We start from the raw sequence: 19158 nt of genomic DNA, 5'->3' as shown, positions 1-19158 counted from the left end.
CTTAGTTTTGCTGCACAGGACTGAAAGCAAGCCACATACATGCTAATGCTACTTGCTAACAGCAAAACTAGTTGGTTGCTATTAGATTACATGTTTTAGTAATACTATAACGACCATATTTAACCGCAATGTCCATGATAAGGACAAACTGTTTTTATGTGTCTATCTGATTGTTAGCTATAATGCTATTAGGCGCATACGACCATCTTAACAAGGAATGTGAGGAGGTTTGTGTTTGATTAGAACTCCCTGGAATAAATGCCATCCTGTGTAGGTGTAACTGTAAAAAAACACAACCTCCGCCATCCGCAAAAATGTCCGCATAGCAGAGGACCACTCTCTTTTTGCACACTAGCTGCTTTGTGCGGGCCAAGGAAGGGACGCTGTGGAGGCGCACTGTGTGTTTACCGCCGCGGCCTCGGCTATTTCAGTTACTCAAGGCTGCAATTAGCCCGACTTTACATATCATGTGGTCGGCACGGGTCATTTTGACCCGCCCTGTCGCATGCGCACCATATCTTTTTCTACTCACGCGCCTTATTCTTCTTTCATCTGTTATATAAATAATAAATAAATACGTTTCAGTCGGATGGAGTAACTTTTAAAGTGTAAGAAGTGACTTTCATAGTGAAAGAGTTTATAAAAGTGTACACTTTACAGCCTCCTATGTTAAACCACTTAATGTGGAGGGAGGGTGGAGTCACTGATAGTACAAATATAAAATAAAAGCATTCACCAGTTCCACCACCCCCCAAAAAATGGACATTAAGTCACCCCGCCCTCCTGCTTCATCGCCACATCAACCACCGCGGCCGCCCGAGCAAAAACACCAGATGACTGTGCTGCATAGTCATTGTGGGAAGGCAGTTTTCTTGACTAATCAAAGTGCCACCTTATTGTCCAATTCCTTAATCCAGATTAATGAGGCTCAAGAAGTTCTTCAAGTAAATGTTCATTTTCAAATGTTACTGGCATCTTTGGTTCTAAACTCCCCTTTTCTCATGTTTAGACCAAAACAGGAAGTAGTTGTTTGCATACAGATGTTAAAAGATTGGATGCGGTTTGCTTTCGTCTTTCTATTTTTCCCCTGAAGTAGCTTCAAAAAGGTCAAATTTCACTTACAAACTCGATGCACAGAAGGTAACCGCACAATTTAAGTCCATTGGTTTTTTGAACAAATAGTTTCTGTCATGTGAACACGGTCTGTGATGTAATGTTTGATTAAGGAAGTAAAAAAAAAAAAAAAAAAAGATTCCATCTGACAAGTGATCTTCGCCAGACACTTGAAACAAAATACAGTCCAATTTTTTTTCACCCTGTTTGATTTTCACCGCTTCGTAATCAGCTTGTTTAGTAGCATTTATCGCTGTAATTATGACCTCATTTTATATGCGCTCAGCCACTTTAGATAACTTCCCTGGCTTAAATAAACAGCAGCCTTATCTGGAGTTTGTCTTTATTTATTTTTTAAATTGCAAGACTGGACAGTGGTGACTGTCCCGATGAATTGCTGCGTAGGTGTTCAACCCAGACGCACGTATTATGTGCTCAAGCCACAATGTATTTTCTGCAGCACCATAAAAACAAAATCAAGCTCAACTTATGATTAAAAGTCAGTCATGAGCACCATTACGCCATCAATGACCCTGTGATTATTATTATTAAATAATTAAGAATAGACTTTTCATACAATAAATTATTGAATTTCTTAAGCCTCAGACAGTGCAATAAGCAGTTAAACGTTTTTTTTTAGTACTACGTAAGAATATTACATAGTGTCTAAAACTTGATAAATGATGTCTACTGGTACACAACAACAATAACAACAACATGGTTGAGGTTAGGATGAGACCTATTTTACCAAAATTATTGATAAAAGTCAGTGTATTTAAGGGCAAAATGGTTTCATACAATTTGATAAAGTTTGAATATGATTTGACTCGATATTTATTGCAAAATTTTAAAAAATGTGACACGTGACGATAGTTTTTGTCGACGTTCGTCAACATGAATCCAATTGTAAGTGTGTGTGTGTATTAGGGGTGTGAAAATTAATTTTATTATTTTTTTGTGAATTTAAAATCCCTTTAATGTTTTTATTTTTATTTTTTGCACATGATTAATGATACTAGTCGCAACGCAGCAGCCACGTCCACATCAAAATTCAGCAGTAATACATTTAATAAAATAATGCATATATTTATGGAGACTGCGGTCAAGTTGTATTTTACAATTTTAAAAATGTGCAGAATTTCACAAGTTATTTCATGTTAAAGATTAGATAGCTCTTAATATGAAAACAAAAATGCACTGAGCTCTCACCAACATCTTGCAAGTGCAATTATGCCATCTAGTGGCAGAAAGATTATTTCAACACAAATCAACATCACACTCATTCTATACGGTACAGTATATAACCCTCAATTTTATGAATTATTATAAAACTACTGTATCAGTGACTAAAAGATGCAGCCATATTTCTATTTCATATAAGAGTTACGTCATTTTATCTGACTTGCTGTCACTGTCCTTTGTCTTCCATGTCAGAGCCCCACGTTGCCATGGAAACAGCACAATGACTGGTACGTCTGCCTAACAACAAGCGGAAAGCGTGTGATGTGAATCAAAGTTGCATATTTAATTTTGGCTAATTAGGCGGAATCTAGACTGCTGTTTTTTTTTTTTGGGGGGGGGAGGGGTCAGAAAATGCAACAGATTAATCAGAATCAATTACTTTCCATATTTCTATTTCAATATTTTGTTGTTGATTAGTGCATGGCCCCTTGAGTCGATAATGTTCTGCCATTGTAGGGCTTCCTCAGCGGAGGAGCACAAAAAAAGCTTCAGTTTGCTCGCATCAATACCTCCTTTTGTCGATGCTGCTAAAAAGAATCGGGGGGGGGTGGGGGGGGTCACTTTTGGAGTCAGTGAATGGACGTTTCCCATTGGTGCCGTTCTGGCTGCGCTCCAAGCGGCGTGTCAGGGTGCCACTTGAGCACTAAAAATAACAATGGCAAGCAACTATCTTGCCTCCGGTTCGGGTGGGAAACTTGCCGTTGCTCTCTTTTGGGTCAGGTCCCCATTTGGTAGTTCAACGTGCAAACCAAACCTGACTTCCTGTAGATATAAAAAGTGTACACACCCCTGTTGAAATTTAAACTTTTTGTGACGGTAAAGATGTTTCCAACAGTCATGTGACCTTTAACCTTTACAACTCAAGTGGAAATCTTTTTTTTTTTGAGGGGGAAGTAAAATAAACAACGGAGATCATGTAGTTGCAAAAGTGTACACACCCTAATGTTCAGCTGTTCTAGTATTCTTTTCCTTCCAACTTTTGCAGCCTTTCATTCACAATCATTTCATTTCTTTTTTTGTCTTGTTGAAGGAACAAGGTGTGACCACGTTTATTTTAACGTGAGCCATAATGAAAGGCTGCTGTAGTTGTCATGGAGGAAACGTCTGAGGCATATAGTTAGAGGATTTTAAATTTATAACAGAGGACTAAGTAAAAATAGAGAGGCGGGTGTTGTATTAGTGGTGTGTGCCCACTGGGACGCGTGGCAAAAACAACACACAGCAGGCCTCACCGCACACACGCACGTGCACTTGTATTAACTCTTACTATCGGGTCAAATCTGACCTAGTTTGATATTTGACAGAAATAAAAATATTAGGGCTGTCAGGCGATTACAATTTTTTAATCGTGACTTGTTATATCTCTTCTAAATGTACAATAAAAACATTTTTTCTAATTTCGCATACTCTTGTTAACATAAAACTGAAAAAAAAATATGTTAAACTAATAGAAATATGACCACAATTTGTACTCATTGATACAGTAATTTCATAATAATTCCTAAAATTGAGTTAAAATTAAAAACACGTACAGTAAATGTAAAAAAAATTAATGTGATATTGATTTATGTTGGTCATTTTTCTGCCACTAGATGGCATAATTACATTTGTAAAACATTGGTGACTGCTCAGCGCATTTTTCTTTTCATATAAAGGGCTTTTTAATCTTCAACGTGAAGTAACTCATGATATTCTGCACATTTTTGACTCCAGTCTCCACAAATATATGTATTATTATTACATGTATTACTGCAAAATTTTGACATGGGCATGTCTGCTGCGTTGTGACTGGAATTCACAGGCTTTCCAAGTAAGGGGTGGTCTTTAATCACGCGTTAAAAAAAATAGAGTGGCGTTAAAGGAACTTTAAATTAACTCAAAATTAACGCACTAATTTTGACGACCCTAAGAAAAACTACATTACAATTATTCAAATTTAACATGGCTCAAAATACATATATATAATAGAAATATAATAAAATGTCACAAGTATTATAAAGTTCTTCTTTCACTCCTCCCAGTTTCTCAGAATTTCACTTCCTTTTCTCTTCTTTTGGTTCCCTTTTTCATTTGGCATCCTCTCCCTTCTTTCTTCCTTTACTTCGCTTTCGCTTCCACCTCTCTCTCTACGCTCACATCTTCACGTCATGACAGCATATCCCTGTTTCTTCCTTTCCTTTCCTGTCCCCTCTCCTCCTCCTCCTCCTCCCTCTCTCGCTTACACTCCTCTCCTTCATCCCTGGAAGTACAGGTGGGGCGCACGCGGGCATCGGGAACATGTTGATACTTTCTGCGCTCGACACAAAGCTGCTCTCTATCTGGTTATACGCACACGCAGCATAAACACGCAGCAGCGGGCCAACGCCTCGCACAAGCTAACATTTCTTCTCATCTAAAAGCCCCCTGAGAGCCGCTACAGTGTGTCATTACATGCTCAAATCGGTCAAACTGGTTTACAGTGTATTCATGTACTGTAACTGCAAATGCATTCCTCGCATTTCAAGAGAGATTCGATTACTGTTACAAATTAAAAATATAATAAACTTCACTCCTTTGTTGGGCTAACTATCAATGTTGCCATAAATGCCACTAAACAAGTAGTGCTTTTTACAGTGTGTTTCTTATTCTACAAGAACAATATTAACTCATTAGCTCACAAAAACGTATAAATACGTCATATTTTAAATATTTTAAGTGTCCCAAAGACGTATTTATACATTTTTTGTTGTTTTTTATGCCAGAGCATAGAGAAGGCTTTGATGCAGTCTCTCTTCTGCAGAAAATGGTTGAGTGGCAGCAGAGTATAAGAGATCAACCAGGCCATGTTAAAACTACCACAGTTTTCCCACAGTTCTAAGCAGAATTGTGAAAAACGATGAAACTTAGCTATGTTCTATTGCTATTTGCTGCACAGTGGAAACGGATAGGAATATACTTTTTTTCCCCTGATAATAGAAGAGACTCTAATCTCTCTTTTGGTATGTTCCATATTTTTATAGCAATAGAACATAATATTTCGCGGGCCTTGAAAAATCAGTCAAAATCCAGGAAACCACTTAAGTGAAAATGGTTGGGAGTGAATGAGTTAATCAGAATATTGTGTTGAAACATTACATTTGACTGAAGAGTCATGAATGACCGTCTCCATACTGCCCCCAGGTGGCCAAGGCGGACAGAACAGACCAATTAATAATTCACTAAATAATCTAAATATTTAAATTCTATATTACGTTAATATTGTACAACACTGAAGGGTGATATTTGATATATATGTAAAGTTTTTTTAGGTGCTAGAACAGATTAATAGTATTTCCATTTATTTCAATGAGGAAAGATGATTTGAGATCAAACTTGCAAGATAATGCACCATGATACTTTTTTTTTTTATTATTATTAATTGGAAAGAGACATTGTGGACAGCCTGTTATATGTCACTTGGTTTCAAACTATAGAAAGAAATTTCTAAAAACTTAATTGGACGAGTGTGCATGTACTGTAGATGTGGGGGCCCCTGCCGGAAGCGAGCTTGTCAGGCTGAGTTCTGGTCGTGGCCATTAAGTGCGGATTAGCAGTACCGGCTCCCTTTGAAGGCCTCATTCCTCGCACTTCCTCGCTTTGGACCCTCCAGGAAGCAATCACACACACGGAAGCGTGCAGACGGACGCTCCGCACGGGAGCAGGAGAGTGTACCCGTGACTCTTTCGGATTGTTTGCATCCCCACCCCCCGTTGTTTTCCTCCAGGAGCCGGAGACGACATTGTGCCCAGCTGGAATTTGAACACGCCTGACATGCCAGGTATGGAGGACCAAAATGTACAAGTAAGTAAGTAAATAAGTAAGTATATAAATACATAAATAACTAACAAACGGATCTAAAAAAAATAATTCAAAAATAAAATGTAAAAATTACATGGAAATAAAAACAACATAATATATACACACATAGATAAACAAATAAAAGTACAAATAAATACAAAAACAACAAAAAAATAGATTAAAAATAAAAAAATAAATATAAAAATAAATGTGGAAATAAATACAAATATAAATAATCAAATTCATTCATTTATTTATTCATTGGACGTTAATTGTCTGGGGTAAGGATGACTTACCAAGAATGAGAATAGATAAAAAACAAAACAAAACAAAACAACTTTACTACAATTTACAAAACAAATATGGCAGCAGTAAAGTTATTCTTTGCATGTATGAGAATGAAAAAAGATGTTGTGACCAAATTGGCGTCGACATCCGAGCACGCTATTTCACCATAGCACATTCGCCACTTTCATTTTCGTTCCAAAAATTAAATTTATTTAGATTGTTTGGAAGTTTTTACCTAACTCCAAAAATGTAAACAAAAATGTACAAATAAACAAATATGTACATTATGAGCCTGAACATGTGCAGCACGTTTATTTATTTATTTATTTATTTATTTATTTATTTATTTATTTATTTATTTATTTATCCGCTGTCAAGACAACCTGTCAAACACGCACTTTCGCCTAAATATGAATTGAGCATTCTCGCTCACCGTAGGCATCCGGTTCAGCAAGCAAGCTTCCTGTTCGAGTGAGTCTTTTAAACATTTTTAAACGGCCGTTTATATGTGTATGGCTAAAGACGACCTAGAAGGATCCCGATAACACTTTAGTTTGCTTATTGTTACTCGCTAGGTCATTGGAAGCTTGCTTGCTAACATGTCAACAAACGCGTGTGGTTTGGCAGCTCGAACACCCACAAATAGCACTTACTATTAATTCACGCTGTTTGGGGTAACGAGGACTTACCAAGAATGAAAACAGATAAAAACAAAACAACTTTATTGCAATTTACAAAACAAATATGGCAACAGTAAAGTTATTCTTTGCATGTATGAGGATGATTTTTTTTTTTTCTTTTTAAAGATGTGACCAAATTGGCGTCGACATCCGAGCACGCTATTTCACCATAGCACATTCGCCACTTTCGTTCCAAAAATTAATTTATTTACTATTTGTTTTGATAGATTGTTTCGAAGTTTTTACGTCACACCAAAAGATTAAATGTAAAAATAAACAAACAAATATGTACATAATGAGCTTTTTTTTTTTTTTTTTTTTTGCGTTGTCAAGACAACCTGTCAAACACGCACTTTCGCCTAAATACGAATTGAGCGTTCTCGCTCACCGTAGGCTTCCGGTTCAGCAACCAAGCTTCCTGTTCGAGTGAGTATTTTAAACATTTTGAAACTGGCGTTTATATGTGTATGACTAAAGACGACCTAGTAGAATCCCGATAACACTTTAGTTTGTTTATTGTTACTCGCTAGGTCATTGGAAGCTTGCTTGCTAACATGTCAACAAACGCGTGTGGCTTGGCAGCTCGAACGCCCACAAATAGAACTCAGCTGTCAATCAAGGAAAACAACGCTTGACTTGAATGTTGTTTGGTGTGTTCTTCTCCAAACAGAAGCTGACGGCCACAATGAAAGAGAATGATGGCTGCACATGCTACATCTTGTACATCTCGTCACCGACATCTTCTGCAAAGGTAACACATGCCTATTTTGCTTCTGTTTTGTTCTGTGTAGCTTGTGCTGCTGGGGGACACTGGATCAAAACATTAGGCACACCTGCACAAGCGACATATAATACGAATACTGCTAATATCCTCTGGATATTGGTTTCAAAAATATGTTAGACCTGTCATAAAAAAGAGAAACTGTTTAAATATTAAAAAAAAAAGTTTATTAAAATAGACTAAGGCAAAACACAAAATTTGAGCATAGGGTGTACTGTAGACATATGAGAGCTGTCTAATACTTGAGCTAATAATTTTTATGTAGCTTTATTTTGTTAGCGTGTGCAGGCACCCTAGGCATAGGTGAACTAGGTGGTCACCGAGGCCGCCGTCTAGTGGAGGGGTGCCTAATTGCAGGAAAAAAAGGGAAAATGGTAATTTATTTATTTATTGCTGCGGGAACACAATCTGCACGGTTACTACTTCAAAGAGGAACCATCATCATTTCCATTATCATAATTGATTCATTGTTTAGCTCTCTTAATTTTCTTTAAAGTCCTCTGACGGTTTAAATTTTGATATGGCATTAATATAAAGTATTGAAAAATATATGTGGTATATTTTTTTTTTTGATAAGACGTTTAATCAGTAAGACTGCCGAATGAGCAATTCTGAGCTCTCTTTCTAAAAAAAAAAAAAAAAGTATTTTTCCATCAAAAATGAAAACAGCAGAAGTTATTTATAAGAGTGAGATCAACATTTATTTACTAATTATGGACTTCTATATTGTTACTGCCACAGTTCTAAAAAAAATAAAATATACAATCCAGACAAACTATCTTCACATAGACTTGACTGTGATACAGTAGATTACAATATATTAATGAATTTTTTTTTTTGAGAAATACAGTGGAAGAGTTCTGACACAGAAATGAAAGGTTATCTAGAAGACAGAAATGACATCAATATGTGCAGCTTCAATCAAATGATGACTCACAAGGGTCTATGCTCGGTCCTAAACTCTTCACACCAATGACATTTGCTGTGTTCCGAAAGTTAAAAAATTAAATAAATAATAATTTAGTGTATTAAACCCCTTCGGACCCGTAGATGATTGCAGTGGACATGACAAACTTGCGTGTCTAAACCAATAAAAATGCATCATTTGGATGATGTTAACACTTCATGGTTGTATCCTAGCTAACCAATCATAATCACAAGTTGATTTGAATGATGTTAATGTTAAAAATTTTACATACAAGCTTGGTCAGTTTACAACGTGTTACAGCCATACTATCCTGGCGTCCACTATAACAAATAAAAACATGAGATAGCCCTCAAACATTTTCCCCATGTTGTTCTTATGTGGGGGGCAAACAAAAATAAATAAATAAATAAATAAATAAATAAATAAATAAATAAATAAGTAAATAAATACAATAAAATTGCCTAGCATGCCTAGCAGGTTTGAATGGGTTAACATAAATGACAATAATGTATATTGCACAAGGGGTAGGGTGAGATGTTTTTCTTCTCTTTCTGACTTCCTCAGAACATGTAAATTGCACTAAACTAAGATGTATGATTGACATTTTCTTTCTTTTCATTTTTGTATTTACGTTCAATCAAACAAATTTAAAATTGATCAAAGGCTTGAAATTTCAGCTTTTCAACACTTATCTAATTTCTGAAAGTGGACTGATTATCTTTGTTTTTAATCAAAGTAAAACGACTAATTTTACTTTGGGAAACAGTGCTCAACATTTTTCCCTATTTTCTGACAAGTTATAGACCAAACCATTAACTCATTCACTGCCTTTGACAAGTATACTTGTCAATTGTATTTTTTAGAGCGGTGCTAAATGGGGGCGAATCTGAGCATGCTCCACTGTAAATATCAAACTTGGAAACAACTTTACTGATGCCCAACCACCGGTAGATGACATCATTGCCCCATTTTATAGGAAATAAACACAGTTTCAGAGTCCATGGGAGAAATGGCTGTATTTAGGCAAACCTACATTTTTCTGCTGTCAATTATAAAAGAACGGGACGGGACAAAAAGTAGGGAGTCTATTCTGTTATTTGGTAGATTCGGTTTATATATAATTATTGAATGTAATATCACGTGAGTATTGGAAATGTAAAAATTTTCTATAATGACTGGCAGTGAATGAGTTAACTTAGCATAAAATTCTGTAAATAATACCCCCCAAAAATAAATAAATCACCCTTTACAGGCAGTTTTTTTTTTTTCTCAGTACCTGTGTAATACGATATCCTGATGTCCTGGTAGCCTTTATTTCCCATACTTATGATTAAGGTCTTTCAAAGTATTTTTAAAATTGTGGTTTCAAAAATCTTGTTTTTGCACTGTATGATACATTGTGTATGAAATGTGCTATAAATTAGTAACCCCCACCAACTGGTAAACACCTAAACAATGTTCCTCTCTTTTTGGGATAAAATAAATAAATAAATACATAAATATATATATATGTGTGTGTATATATATATATATATATATATATATATATATATATATATATATATATATATATATATATATATATATATATATATATATATATATATAGCGAGAGAGAGATTCTGAAAATAAAAAGTTCAGTCTACTATAATGATTAAATAAATAAAATAATACTAAATTATTTATTATTAATAATAATAATAATAATAATAATTGACTTAGACTTGACTTTATTGATCCCTTTGGGATGGTTCCCTCTGGGAAATTTACATGTCCAGCAGCAATGAGAACAGATAATAAAATAAAAAAATTATTCAGTCAATAAATAAGGTTATTACACAAGAGATTGAATTAATAATGATGATAATAATAAAATAATATAATAATAATAATAATAATAGCACACAGATTTGAAGAACGTGATCAAGTTTGTATGCTTTTGAAACACTGTAAATAATGTATTGTCAAGGCAAAACTGTTTTTGTAAAAGGTTTCATACTTTTGAGATGAAATATATATTTTTCAAGACAATTTTACAATTTTGAGAATAATGTATTATTACTCGGATCAAGTATTATTTTTCCATGGGAAGGTGAAGGAGCAGTTTGTTGCCTGTTGTAGTAGTTTTTTGTCTTTGACATAGTTTGACTTGAACTCGTCCATATTTTGGCGTCAACATCAGATTATTATCACTATGTGGACTTTGTGGCCATTGTGAAAAGTGTTAAGAAACTTATTTTGTTTTGTTTTTTTGCCTGACAGCCTGAGGGAGGTTTCAGCAGCCGACAGGCTTGTGGGACGTGCGCAAGGGACGGATGGCAACCTGCATTTGGACACATGATGATTGTGAGTACACAGTGTTGTGGTCCAGGCGAATTCCCAAAGATTCTCACAAGCCCCTCAGAGAGAAAGCCCCCAACTTTTAACCTCCTAATTCCTAGCAAAGAGTCTTGATTCCAGAACATTCTGTGAGCAAGGAATGGACAGAAACTCTGATGTTAAACATCCTGATTGACTTTTGCTTTGAATTTGTCCTTCGTCCTTGCACTGAGAATCTTTGGCAATCCGGCCCCTCGTGTGTGATGTTACATTTCACCACAAGATGGATGCGAGTGTGCCGAGTCCGACCTCACTCTTGCGCATCATCAAACACTTGTGGACATGGTTTGATTTTTATTTTATTAATTTTTTTGGTCCAGTCTGGTTCATTTTCATCAGATCTTTTCTCCTGTCATATATTTGCACGTATAGCATAATGCAGTATTTTTATTTTTATTTTATTTTATTTTTTTAGCCAAGTAGCCCATAATGTATGGCGGACCAAAACTGCCAAAATTCAAAATAAATAAATGACTAAAAATTGATATAAAAAATATTATTCAAAAAATAGATAAAAAATAGAAATGGAAATAAAAAGAGCAAAAAAAGAAAATTATTCGAGCTGCTCACTCGACCAAATGACAGGCAGTTTGCAACGCAGAGTCCAACCCAAGCCATGCTTAGGACCGCCCCCTCATTTGAATAACATTTTGACTTGGCAGTATGGCCCAATACTGCCAAAATTAAAAATAAATAAGTAAATAAATACAAATATATGTATTTATTTATTTATATATTTGTTTTGCTCTTTATTTCCATTTGTATTCATTTTTTTGGATATAATTTTCGAATTATATTTTTTTATATCCATTTTTATTTTCACTTTTAGTCATTTATTTATTTAGAATTTTGGCAGTTTTTGTCCTCCATAATAATCAGGCTTTGCCATCTGTTTCTGGTTTTATTAAACTTTGGAACTCCATTTGCAGTTGTATCTCTAGAACTTTTGTGAGATACCCCCCCCCAAAAAAAGTTAAATAATGAAGCTAATTGTAAAGTATATTTTAGTGCACATAATAATTAATAATAATAATAAAGTAAAATAAATAAATAAATAATAGTCTCCTCCTTTGTGCTCATAGTATAGACCTTTTCTCAAAAATAAATAATTTTTAAATAAAAACAGGAACTGCTAAAGAAATTTTTAAACATCTATTTAATAATGAAAAACAACATTTATACATTGAATATTGCATTGTTGCACTGAAGTGACTTTTAGTGAGAAACTTGGGCTTTTTTTATGCCAGGGACTGAGGCAACAGCTGTGATCAAACTTTTTATTTTTTATTTATTCATTTATTTTATTTTATTTTTTGCATGGCTGCTACTTTTGAAATATTTTCAAATCTCATTTGTGAACCGCTGACGTCATGCCTATTTTTCAGTCAGGTTGCCATTTCTCCCATGCTGCTGTCACATGACAGCTTTTCACTTGAAGTGTTCACACACCTGTGATGCCTCATTAGCCCCGATGAAGAGTTTTTGCCTTGACAATAAACTCCTCCCTCTGTCAGTGTGCCTCCACTTCTCCATGACTTTTTATGAAGAGTACCTGTTGGGCGTAAGTTTATTCCCTTAAATGTTTTGAGTAGCATTCTCTTCTTTTTTTTTTTTTTTTTTAAACATGAGTGTGAGTTCAAAACATGTCCAAAAGTGTGTGATGATGTTGCAAAGTGCATGTCACTTACTTTTGATCCCAGTGTGAATTGTCAGATGGTCGGATGTGCTCATGTCTGTCCTCCGCGGTGCCACATACACTAAGTGTGGAATTGGAAGTGAGAGATGTCACATGTGAGTTCCTTCAGCTCGTGTTAGTCCCACGCACACCTTGATTGCTGCCTAAAATGCTTTTAAATTGTTAGATACAATAAATTGTTCAACTTGATTGGGGGTCTTTGTGTTTTATGAGTCAATTGTGCCCTCAACTGATTGGAAGCCGTTGGTGCGTCGTGGCAAACTATGTCAAAGCTTGAGGTGAGAGTTTTACAGCAGTCACTACTGTGGACACGAGTGTGATCTTACTACTCCTGGTGGTCTCCAAACGACACCAAATAGTCAAATTGATGCAACTTTGGCTGACGTAAGCTAGAAGGGAACAGAAAAAGTCGTGTCCATTGTCGTGCCTCATGTGCAACTCTCACCTCACCCTTGCAAATGCCTCTAATAATATATTAAAAAAATAAAATAAAAAATAACTCCGCCCATTTTTGGCTCCACCAATCCGAAAGCTGCTTGAATTTGCATAACCACGCCCACCCCAAACTGACCAATCAGAGCATGTCAATTTTCCCACTTTTGCCATTCTGACCAATCACATCACTTCAGTTATGTAACCACACCCACTTCGACCAACCAATCACAGCACTTCTAATATGCATAGCCACACCCCCTTATCAACCAATCACAGTATTCTATTTTCTTTGCTCCACCCACTTCCAGCACCATCAGCCAATCATAAAGCAGTATTTCAGCCTGGTCCGGACCAATTTGAGAAAAAATTTAGGGGGAGGGGGGGGGGGGGGTGGAATTTTGGAAAAAAAAAATGTGAAAAAATTCTGGGGAAAAAAAAAATGGAAAAAAAAAATGTAGAATTTTTTTTCTAAGTTTTAAATCTTAGTTTTTATTTTATTTTTTTTTAAGTGTTTTAAGTTATTTTGTGTGTGGTGTTTGTGAAGGACAACGAGTTGAAGTGTTCTTTTGTAATTAAGCTTTATTTTTTTGCAGAGTAGACATCAAATCACAAAGCAAACAAAAGTTACAAGTTGGATGACAGTCCGCACGTCCACGTGGTCAAAAGGTCAGCCAGGAAGAAGAGCGTGGACCCAAAATGAAAACAAGATGACAGTCTACTCATTCCTACATGTGATCAAGTGGCCGGCCAGGAAGAAGAACGTGCACCCTAAGATGCAAAAAAAAAAAAAAGTTAAGTCAACTTGTAGTGCAGAAATTGTTTTTGCATGAAACCTACCAAGACAAGTTGTTTTCTGCAACTTTGTTTTCAGGAAGCCGATCATGCGTTCCTTGCTGCCTAGAGAAAAGAAAAAAAGGATGAGTTGATCAAAGCTGCCGTGATTGTTCAATGATGAGTGTAAACGTCTCCCATTTACCTCGTGCATATGGAAGCAGCAAGAAAACCAAAAGTGTTGCCGGCTTGCAGCTCTACTTCGTGCTTGGCGTTTGACTTTGGCTGTGAGCAGGCACTCCAGCGTCCTCCACGCTGCACACAAGAACAGACGTCATTCAAATTGAGACAACTGAAACATGCTTGCTGAAATGAAATGTGCCTTCTTTTACCAGCTGAGGACTCATGAGGCAGACTTTCACCTTGGAGCATTCCAGCAGCTTCATCTGAAAGATAACAGGCAAGTGGATACTATGGCAAGCATACAATGACTCATTTTAGTCTTAATTTTTATTAACCTTCCTGTTAAAGCAGCTTGTTGAGCATGTTGGTGCACTCCTGAAGAGGACTGACAAACCTGCACACAACACAAGCAAGGGAGTAGTCAAGATGAGTTTATCAAGTTGATTTGTACATCAAGATTGAAAATGGCGGCAGCTTTGAGGCACCATCTGAAGAGTTTTGATTGCAGAATCTTCGACGGGCGCCACTTTGACTGGAAGCTGCGCTGCATGCAGAGTCAAAAAACAGGTGAGTGCCCTTTAAACAGTAATTGGCAAGTTTGTGTGGCGCTTGCCTCATCCGTTGGCATTCATGTTAATGTTTCTTGGACTGCACCGAGTGCCATCTAAAATAATAAAAAAAAAAAAAAAAAAGCCAATTGGATTAATCAAGGGAAATCCTTGCAACAGGTCCAAACCTTGACAAAGACAAGTTTGACTGCACAGGTGGAGCAATGCTGCGTCAATCAGGCTCTTCAGCACCACCTGGTGGACAACAGCAGGAAGAACATGAGGGTATTCCCGCTTTGGTGAAACTGCACAAGAAAAAAAAACAAAAAAACAAAACAAACCTAATTTCACCAGTCTTGTTCCACAGCTCTCATCCAGAATTCCTGTGCTGAGCTCGTTATGCCTGGACTGATGCAAGGGGTTCAAGGTTCAACCACATGTTGAAATAATCGTGTCAAACATTTGGACATTTGTGAGCTTGTGTCTTTCACCAGTGAAGAGAGCAGAGCAGCACTGGACGCCTCCACGACGACTCGCAGCCGCCGGCCTGAAAGATACGGCAACATTGTGGTAAGCATTTTACTTTTAAACAACCTTACAAGCTAGTTTGGCTTAGCAACATGGCATTTGCTGAAATGTTTGGAAAGAGGAGACCTGCAAAAGTTTGATGAAGCCACGCCTTAAAGGACAGCAAGTCGGCCATTTTGAAGCCTGTAGACAGAATCGACAACCTTTTACTTTATTTAGTCTGTTTAATATTTTTAATTAAAAAATAAATAAATCACTATTTCTGCCATTTTTCAGTCAATTTGGTCATTGTGTTGAAGATGCAAGTCTGGACAGAAATGAGACAATTAGATACACTTGATACAACTGGGTTTGCTTGTGCAGAAGTCGGCCATTTTAGGCTCAATTTGAAGGTTTCCACCTGTAGATAGACAATTAATGCACATCCATATAAATAGGTTTGATTCATTCCGTGTAGTTCAAAATATGCACAGGTTTGGTCTACTTACCTTCAGGAAAACAGCGCTCGCTTTCGTCATGATACTGGAAAAAGGTTAGAAAATAATAAAGACGTTTTGGGGCACTTTAACCTCGTCGACGCCTTTAACTGTCAACGCTGGCGCATACATGATGTTAGCAAGATGCAAGCACGCCAAAAGTGCTGCATCACGTTAAAAGTGAGCCAAAAAAAAAAAAAAAAGCAGCGGATTTTAAGAAGTTATTAAAAGAGTGAACACTCACCTTGTCGAAGTGTTGGTTGATCTTGTGGCAATGCGAGCGGAGCAGCAGGACGACGACGGGATGCGACCTGAGGTGAGAAAGAATGAGCGTCACTTAAATAGGTTTCCGGTGATGACGTCACTCAGACAAAAAAATTAAGATTTTTTTTTTTTTTAACACAGACGTAAATAGAATACGAGCTACGCTTATTTAACACAGCAACAAATATAATACGAGCGACGCTGCATTGGAAACGTGAACGGAAAATAGTGTTTTATAAAGAAACAACTGTTGGACTCGAACTCGCGTCGTCAGCTCCGAAGGCGTAACTATTAACCACTCGGCCAGAAGTGGCTAGCAAATCCAACTTTAGGGTCTCTATTCGTTAGGCATAGCAATGACGTAGCAAACGTAAATGTGCAACCAACGTATAAATAGAAAAAAAACACCAGTAACTAACTGCGAGTTTGGTCGAGAGGTTAATGACTTTGACTGTGCATCAGGAAACGCGGGTTCGATTCCTTTTCATGCTCACTTGTGTATTGCAAATTGAGGAACCGTGCGCGGGGATCGCACCGAGATCCTCTGAACTGCAGGTAAAGTTTTTTCCTCTCGACCACCTTATCCGAGTCGCCGCGATTTTTTCTTTTGTATTTCAATTCAAATGTGAAACTGACTAGAAGCACCACGACACCAATTCGTGTCCAGCGCCACCAGTTGCGGCATTGGTTGGACTGCTTGTGTTTCCTTTAGTGAACATTCACCATTTAACAAAGTGAAAATGTTCAGTTGCCGTTCTTCCCCCACCTCTTCCATTTAAAACTGTCCTGTCTTATCCACTTGAAACTTTTTACTGCCCATTGACTTTTTTTTTTCCAAACAGCTTCCACGTTATCACTGCTCTGTCTTACATGCAAATAGTACATTACAGTATTTCAAGTCTATCGTGTTGTAGCTGGAAACTGTTTCATGACTTGAGTACATTTGTAATGATGTGGTATGTTTTCATTGTCAATCCACAGGGTCTCGTCTTGGAACTGCTAACATCGAGTCACTTTTATGACTGAAGGAAAGAGGCAGTTTAGTTTGTTACTTGTGCTTTATTGGGAGAAACAAAGATGAATTCAACATGTTACACAGCCAAGTTCCACAGCGGCCAAGCAGTTTGGAAGAGGATCCAGTGCAGCACATGTTCTCTGGAGGGGGTGGTTGGGTTGGTGGACACAACATTAGGTACAAATGCACAATCAAACACAACTTCTTTAGAAAATATGATGCAGTTGTTTTATTTGACCATTTACAGTAGACCTGTGTGATATGGGCATTTTTATATGTCAAATTGAATTGAACTGATGTATTTATTTTGGCTTAAACATTTTATGTCATCTTTTATTTGATTTTCCTCACTCAAACACATTTTATTTATCAACACAAGTACTAATTTTGTATAGACCACGCAATTCAATTCATTATTCTAATAAGTACCATCTAACACGCGGTGGCTGATAGGGCGCTGCTGAAAAGCTCATCTCCCGACAGGTGACAAAAAGTACAAACATGCAGCTAAACACGTCGAATATTTAATCGATGAATAACTACTTGTTGTTGAGCAGATGCCGAGGAGCCTTGGGGGAGGCCACAAGACTCTTTCGCCGTCTGCTTTGCTCTCATTTGGCAATGATTGCAATGATTTATTATTTAAATGTCGGCCATATTCACAACCTCTGGCAAGGGTGTGTATTATTAATAAGAGATCATTCCTCAAAACACTTTGATTGCTCATTTCCAGATGATTTTGTTGTCCTGTTTCAATATTTACGCACAGTCTTGGAGTTTTTTTTAATTTTATTTGTTATTTTTTTAGCCACTGCTTTCCAAAGATGAGATGTGTCAACGTTATTTTTTTCAATTTGTAATCATGTTTAGGACATAATTCATAATTCATACGCATTTAGCGACTGGTGACGATGTGAAATGATGTGGAAAGCGGGAGGTCGTTAACCTGTTGCAGGTGTCTTCTTCCATCTTGATTTTCCCCCAAACATTTTTATTAATTTAGAGGATTTGATGTTATTTGCAATGATATAATACCTAATAAAATGCACCTGCGACCAAATTAAGCGCAGTACATGGATGGTTGGAAAAAATGAAAAAATGTCATCTTTTCAGCCTACAAGATGTTGAATTGGAACTTGAGAAACATACAAGCACGTCTTGGTCTGCGTTTATGCTTTGTGGAACAAAATGATAATGTCAACCTTTCAGTCTTGTCATAAAACAAACGACGCATCTGTTTGTCTTGACTTGCTGCTTATTGATCGTCCGCTCAATTGATTTCCCTCCAAAGTCCACAAACTCACTGAGGGGGGAGTTCATGTATTATACAAAGTGTTCAGATCAGGGATAAGAGCCCCCCCCCCCCCCTCCATCATCACGACGACCTCCCCCAATTCCATCAGTCAATTGTGGCCACTCTCAGGGGCATTTATCATTTTGACAGTTGCAGATAAGGCAATTATTTTCCTGCAGCAAGTACAAAATGTAAGTGCTGCTGTGACATGATGTCTCTTTGAGGTCGCGACAACGCTGCTTCTAAGAACACAAAGGAAACAGATGTAAGCGACATTTGTCTCGACTTGATTCTCTGGATTGTTCGGCCGTTGCCATGGTGACACATTGTAACCACTTCATTCAAAGACGAAGTCGTGATGCTGTTTGTGCAATCAGGTGACAATAAAATGCTTCAGATGAGATACACAGGCACAAAAAGCAAAAAAGAAGCCGAATGGAAAGCCAGTGGAGACTGCAATCTCTTTTTGACCGCTAGAGGGCAGCAATAGACTAGTATATAAGTCGACTTTGACGACCATAAGTTACATTTGCGCGTTAAAATGTCCTACTCTATTGTTATTTAATAATCAAATAAAAAACGCCTTACTATACATGGTCGTTTTTTTTGATAAAATAAAAAACGCCTTACTAAACATGGTCGTTTTTTTGTTTGTTTTGTTTTTTGCTAAAATAAAAAACGGTGGTTATTTTAATAAAATAAAAAAACGCCTTACTATACA

The 19158-nt window shown here is 36.8% G+C and overlaps 1 protein-coding gene and 1 long non-coding RNA gene across 9 annotated transcripts; one reads left to right on the top strand and one right to left on the bottom strand.

The window, feature by feature from the left end:
* The first annotated feature begins 5902 nt into the window (after window positions 1-5902).
* LOC144005345 (uncharacterized) lies at window positions 5903-18879 on the top strand. 8 transcript variants are annotated; one of them, XR_013279543.1, is made up of 11 exons: window positions 5903-6174; window positions 7810-7890; window positions 11111-11194; window positions 13957-14149; window positions 14230-14416; window positions 14525-14589; window positions 14664-14879; window positions 15041-15145; window positions 15228-15287; window positions 15355-15430; window positions 17110-18879. XR_013279543.1 is itself a non-coding variant. In XM_077503471.1 (10 exons), the coding sequence occupies exons 6-10, from the start codon at window positions 14777-14779 to the stop codon at window positions 17129-17131; spliced, it is 366 nt and encodes a 121-aa protein (XP_077359597.1). In that variant the 5' UTR covers window positions 6944-7565; window positions 7810-7890; window positions 11111-11194; window positions 13957-14416; window positions 14525-14589; window positions 14664-14776; the 3' UTR covers window positions 17132-18879. The 8 variants fall into 8 exon arrangements, 4 of the variants coding, with proteins under 4 accessions (XP_077359597.1, XP_077359598.1, XP_077359595.1 ...); XR_013279541.1 differs by having other exon boundaries at window positions 13952-14149; XR_013279542.1 differs by having other exon boundaries at window positions 13957-14416.
* LOC144005347 (uncharacterized) lies at window positions 15599-16168 on the bottom strand. Its single transcript, XR_013279545.1, has 3 exons — window positions 16109-16168; window positions 15877-15910; window positions 15599-15788 (listed from the first exon to the last, which is right to left on the bottom strand). It is a non-coding gene; the product is annotated as an uncharacterized LOC144005347 (long non-coding RNA).
* Window positions 18880-19158: the final 279 nt, after the last annotated feature.

This window comes from Festucalex cinctus, chromosome 17, assembly GCF_051991245.1.
Source record: "Festucalex cinctus isolate MCC-2025b chromosome 17, RoL_Fcin_1.0, whole genome shotgun sequence".
Lineage (NCBI taxonomy): Eukaryota > Metazoa > Chordata > Actinopteri > Syngnathiformes > Syngnathidae > Festucalex > Festucalex cinctus.
The sequence above is the reverse complement of the archived record's forward strand: the minus strand, read 5'-3'. Positions and strand labels throughout refer to the sequence as shown.

Excerpts from the sequence above, each read along its gene's own strand:
- LOC144005345 (XM_077503471.1), top strand. The coding sequence starts at position 14,777 with ATGGCGGCAGCTTTGAGGCACCATCTGAAGAGTTTTGATTGCAGAATC. Across the intron at positions 14,880-15,040 it reads CATGCAGAGTCAAAAAACAG|GTCCAAACCTTGACAAAGAC; the intron begins GTGAGTGCCCTT and ends TCCTTGCAACAG. Across the intron at positions 15,431-17,109 it reads AAAGATACGGCAACATTGTG|GGTCTCGTCTTGGAACTGCT; the intron begins GTAAGCATTTTA and ends GTCAATCCACAG.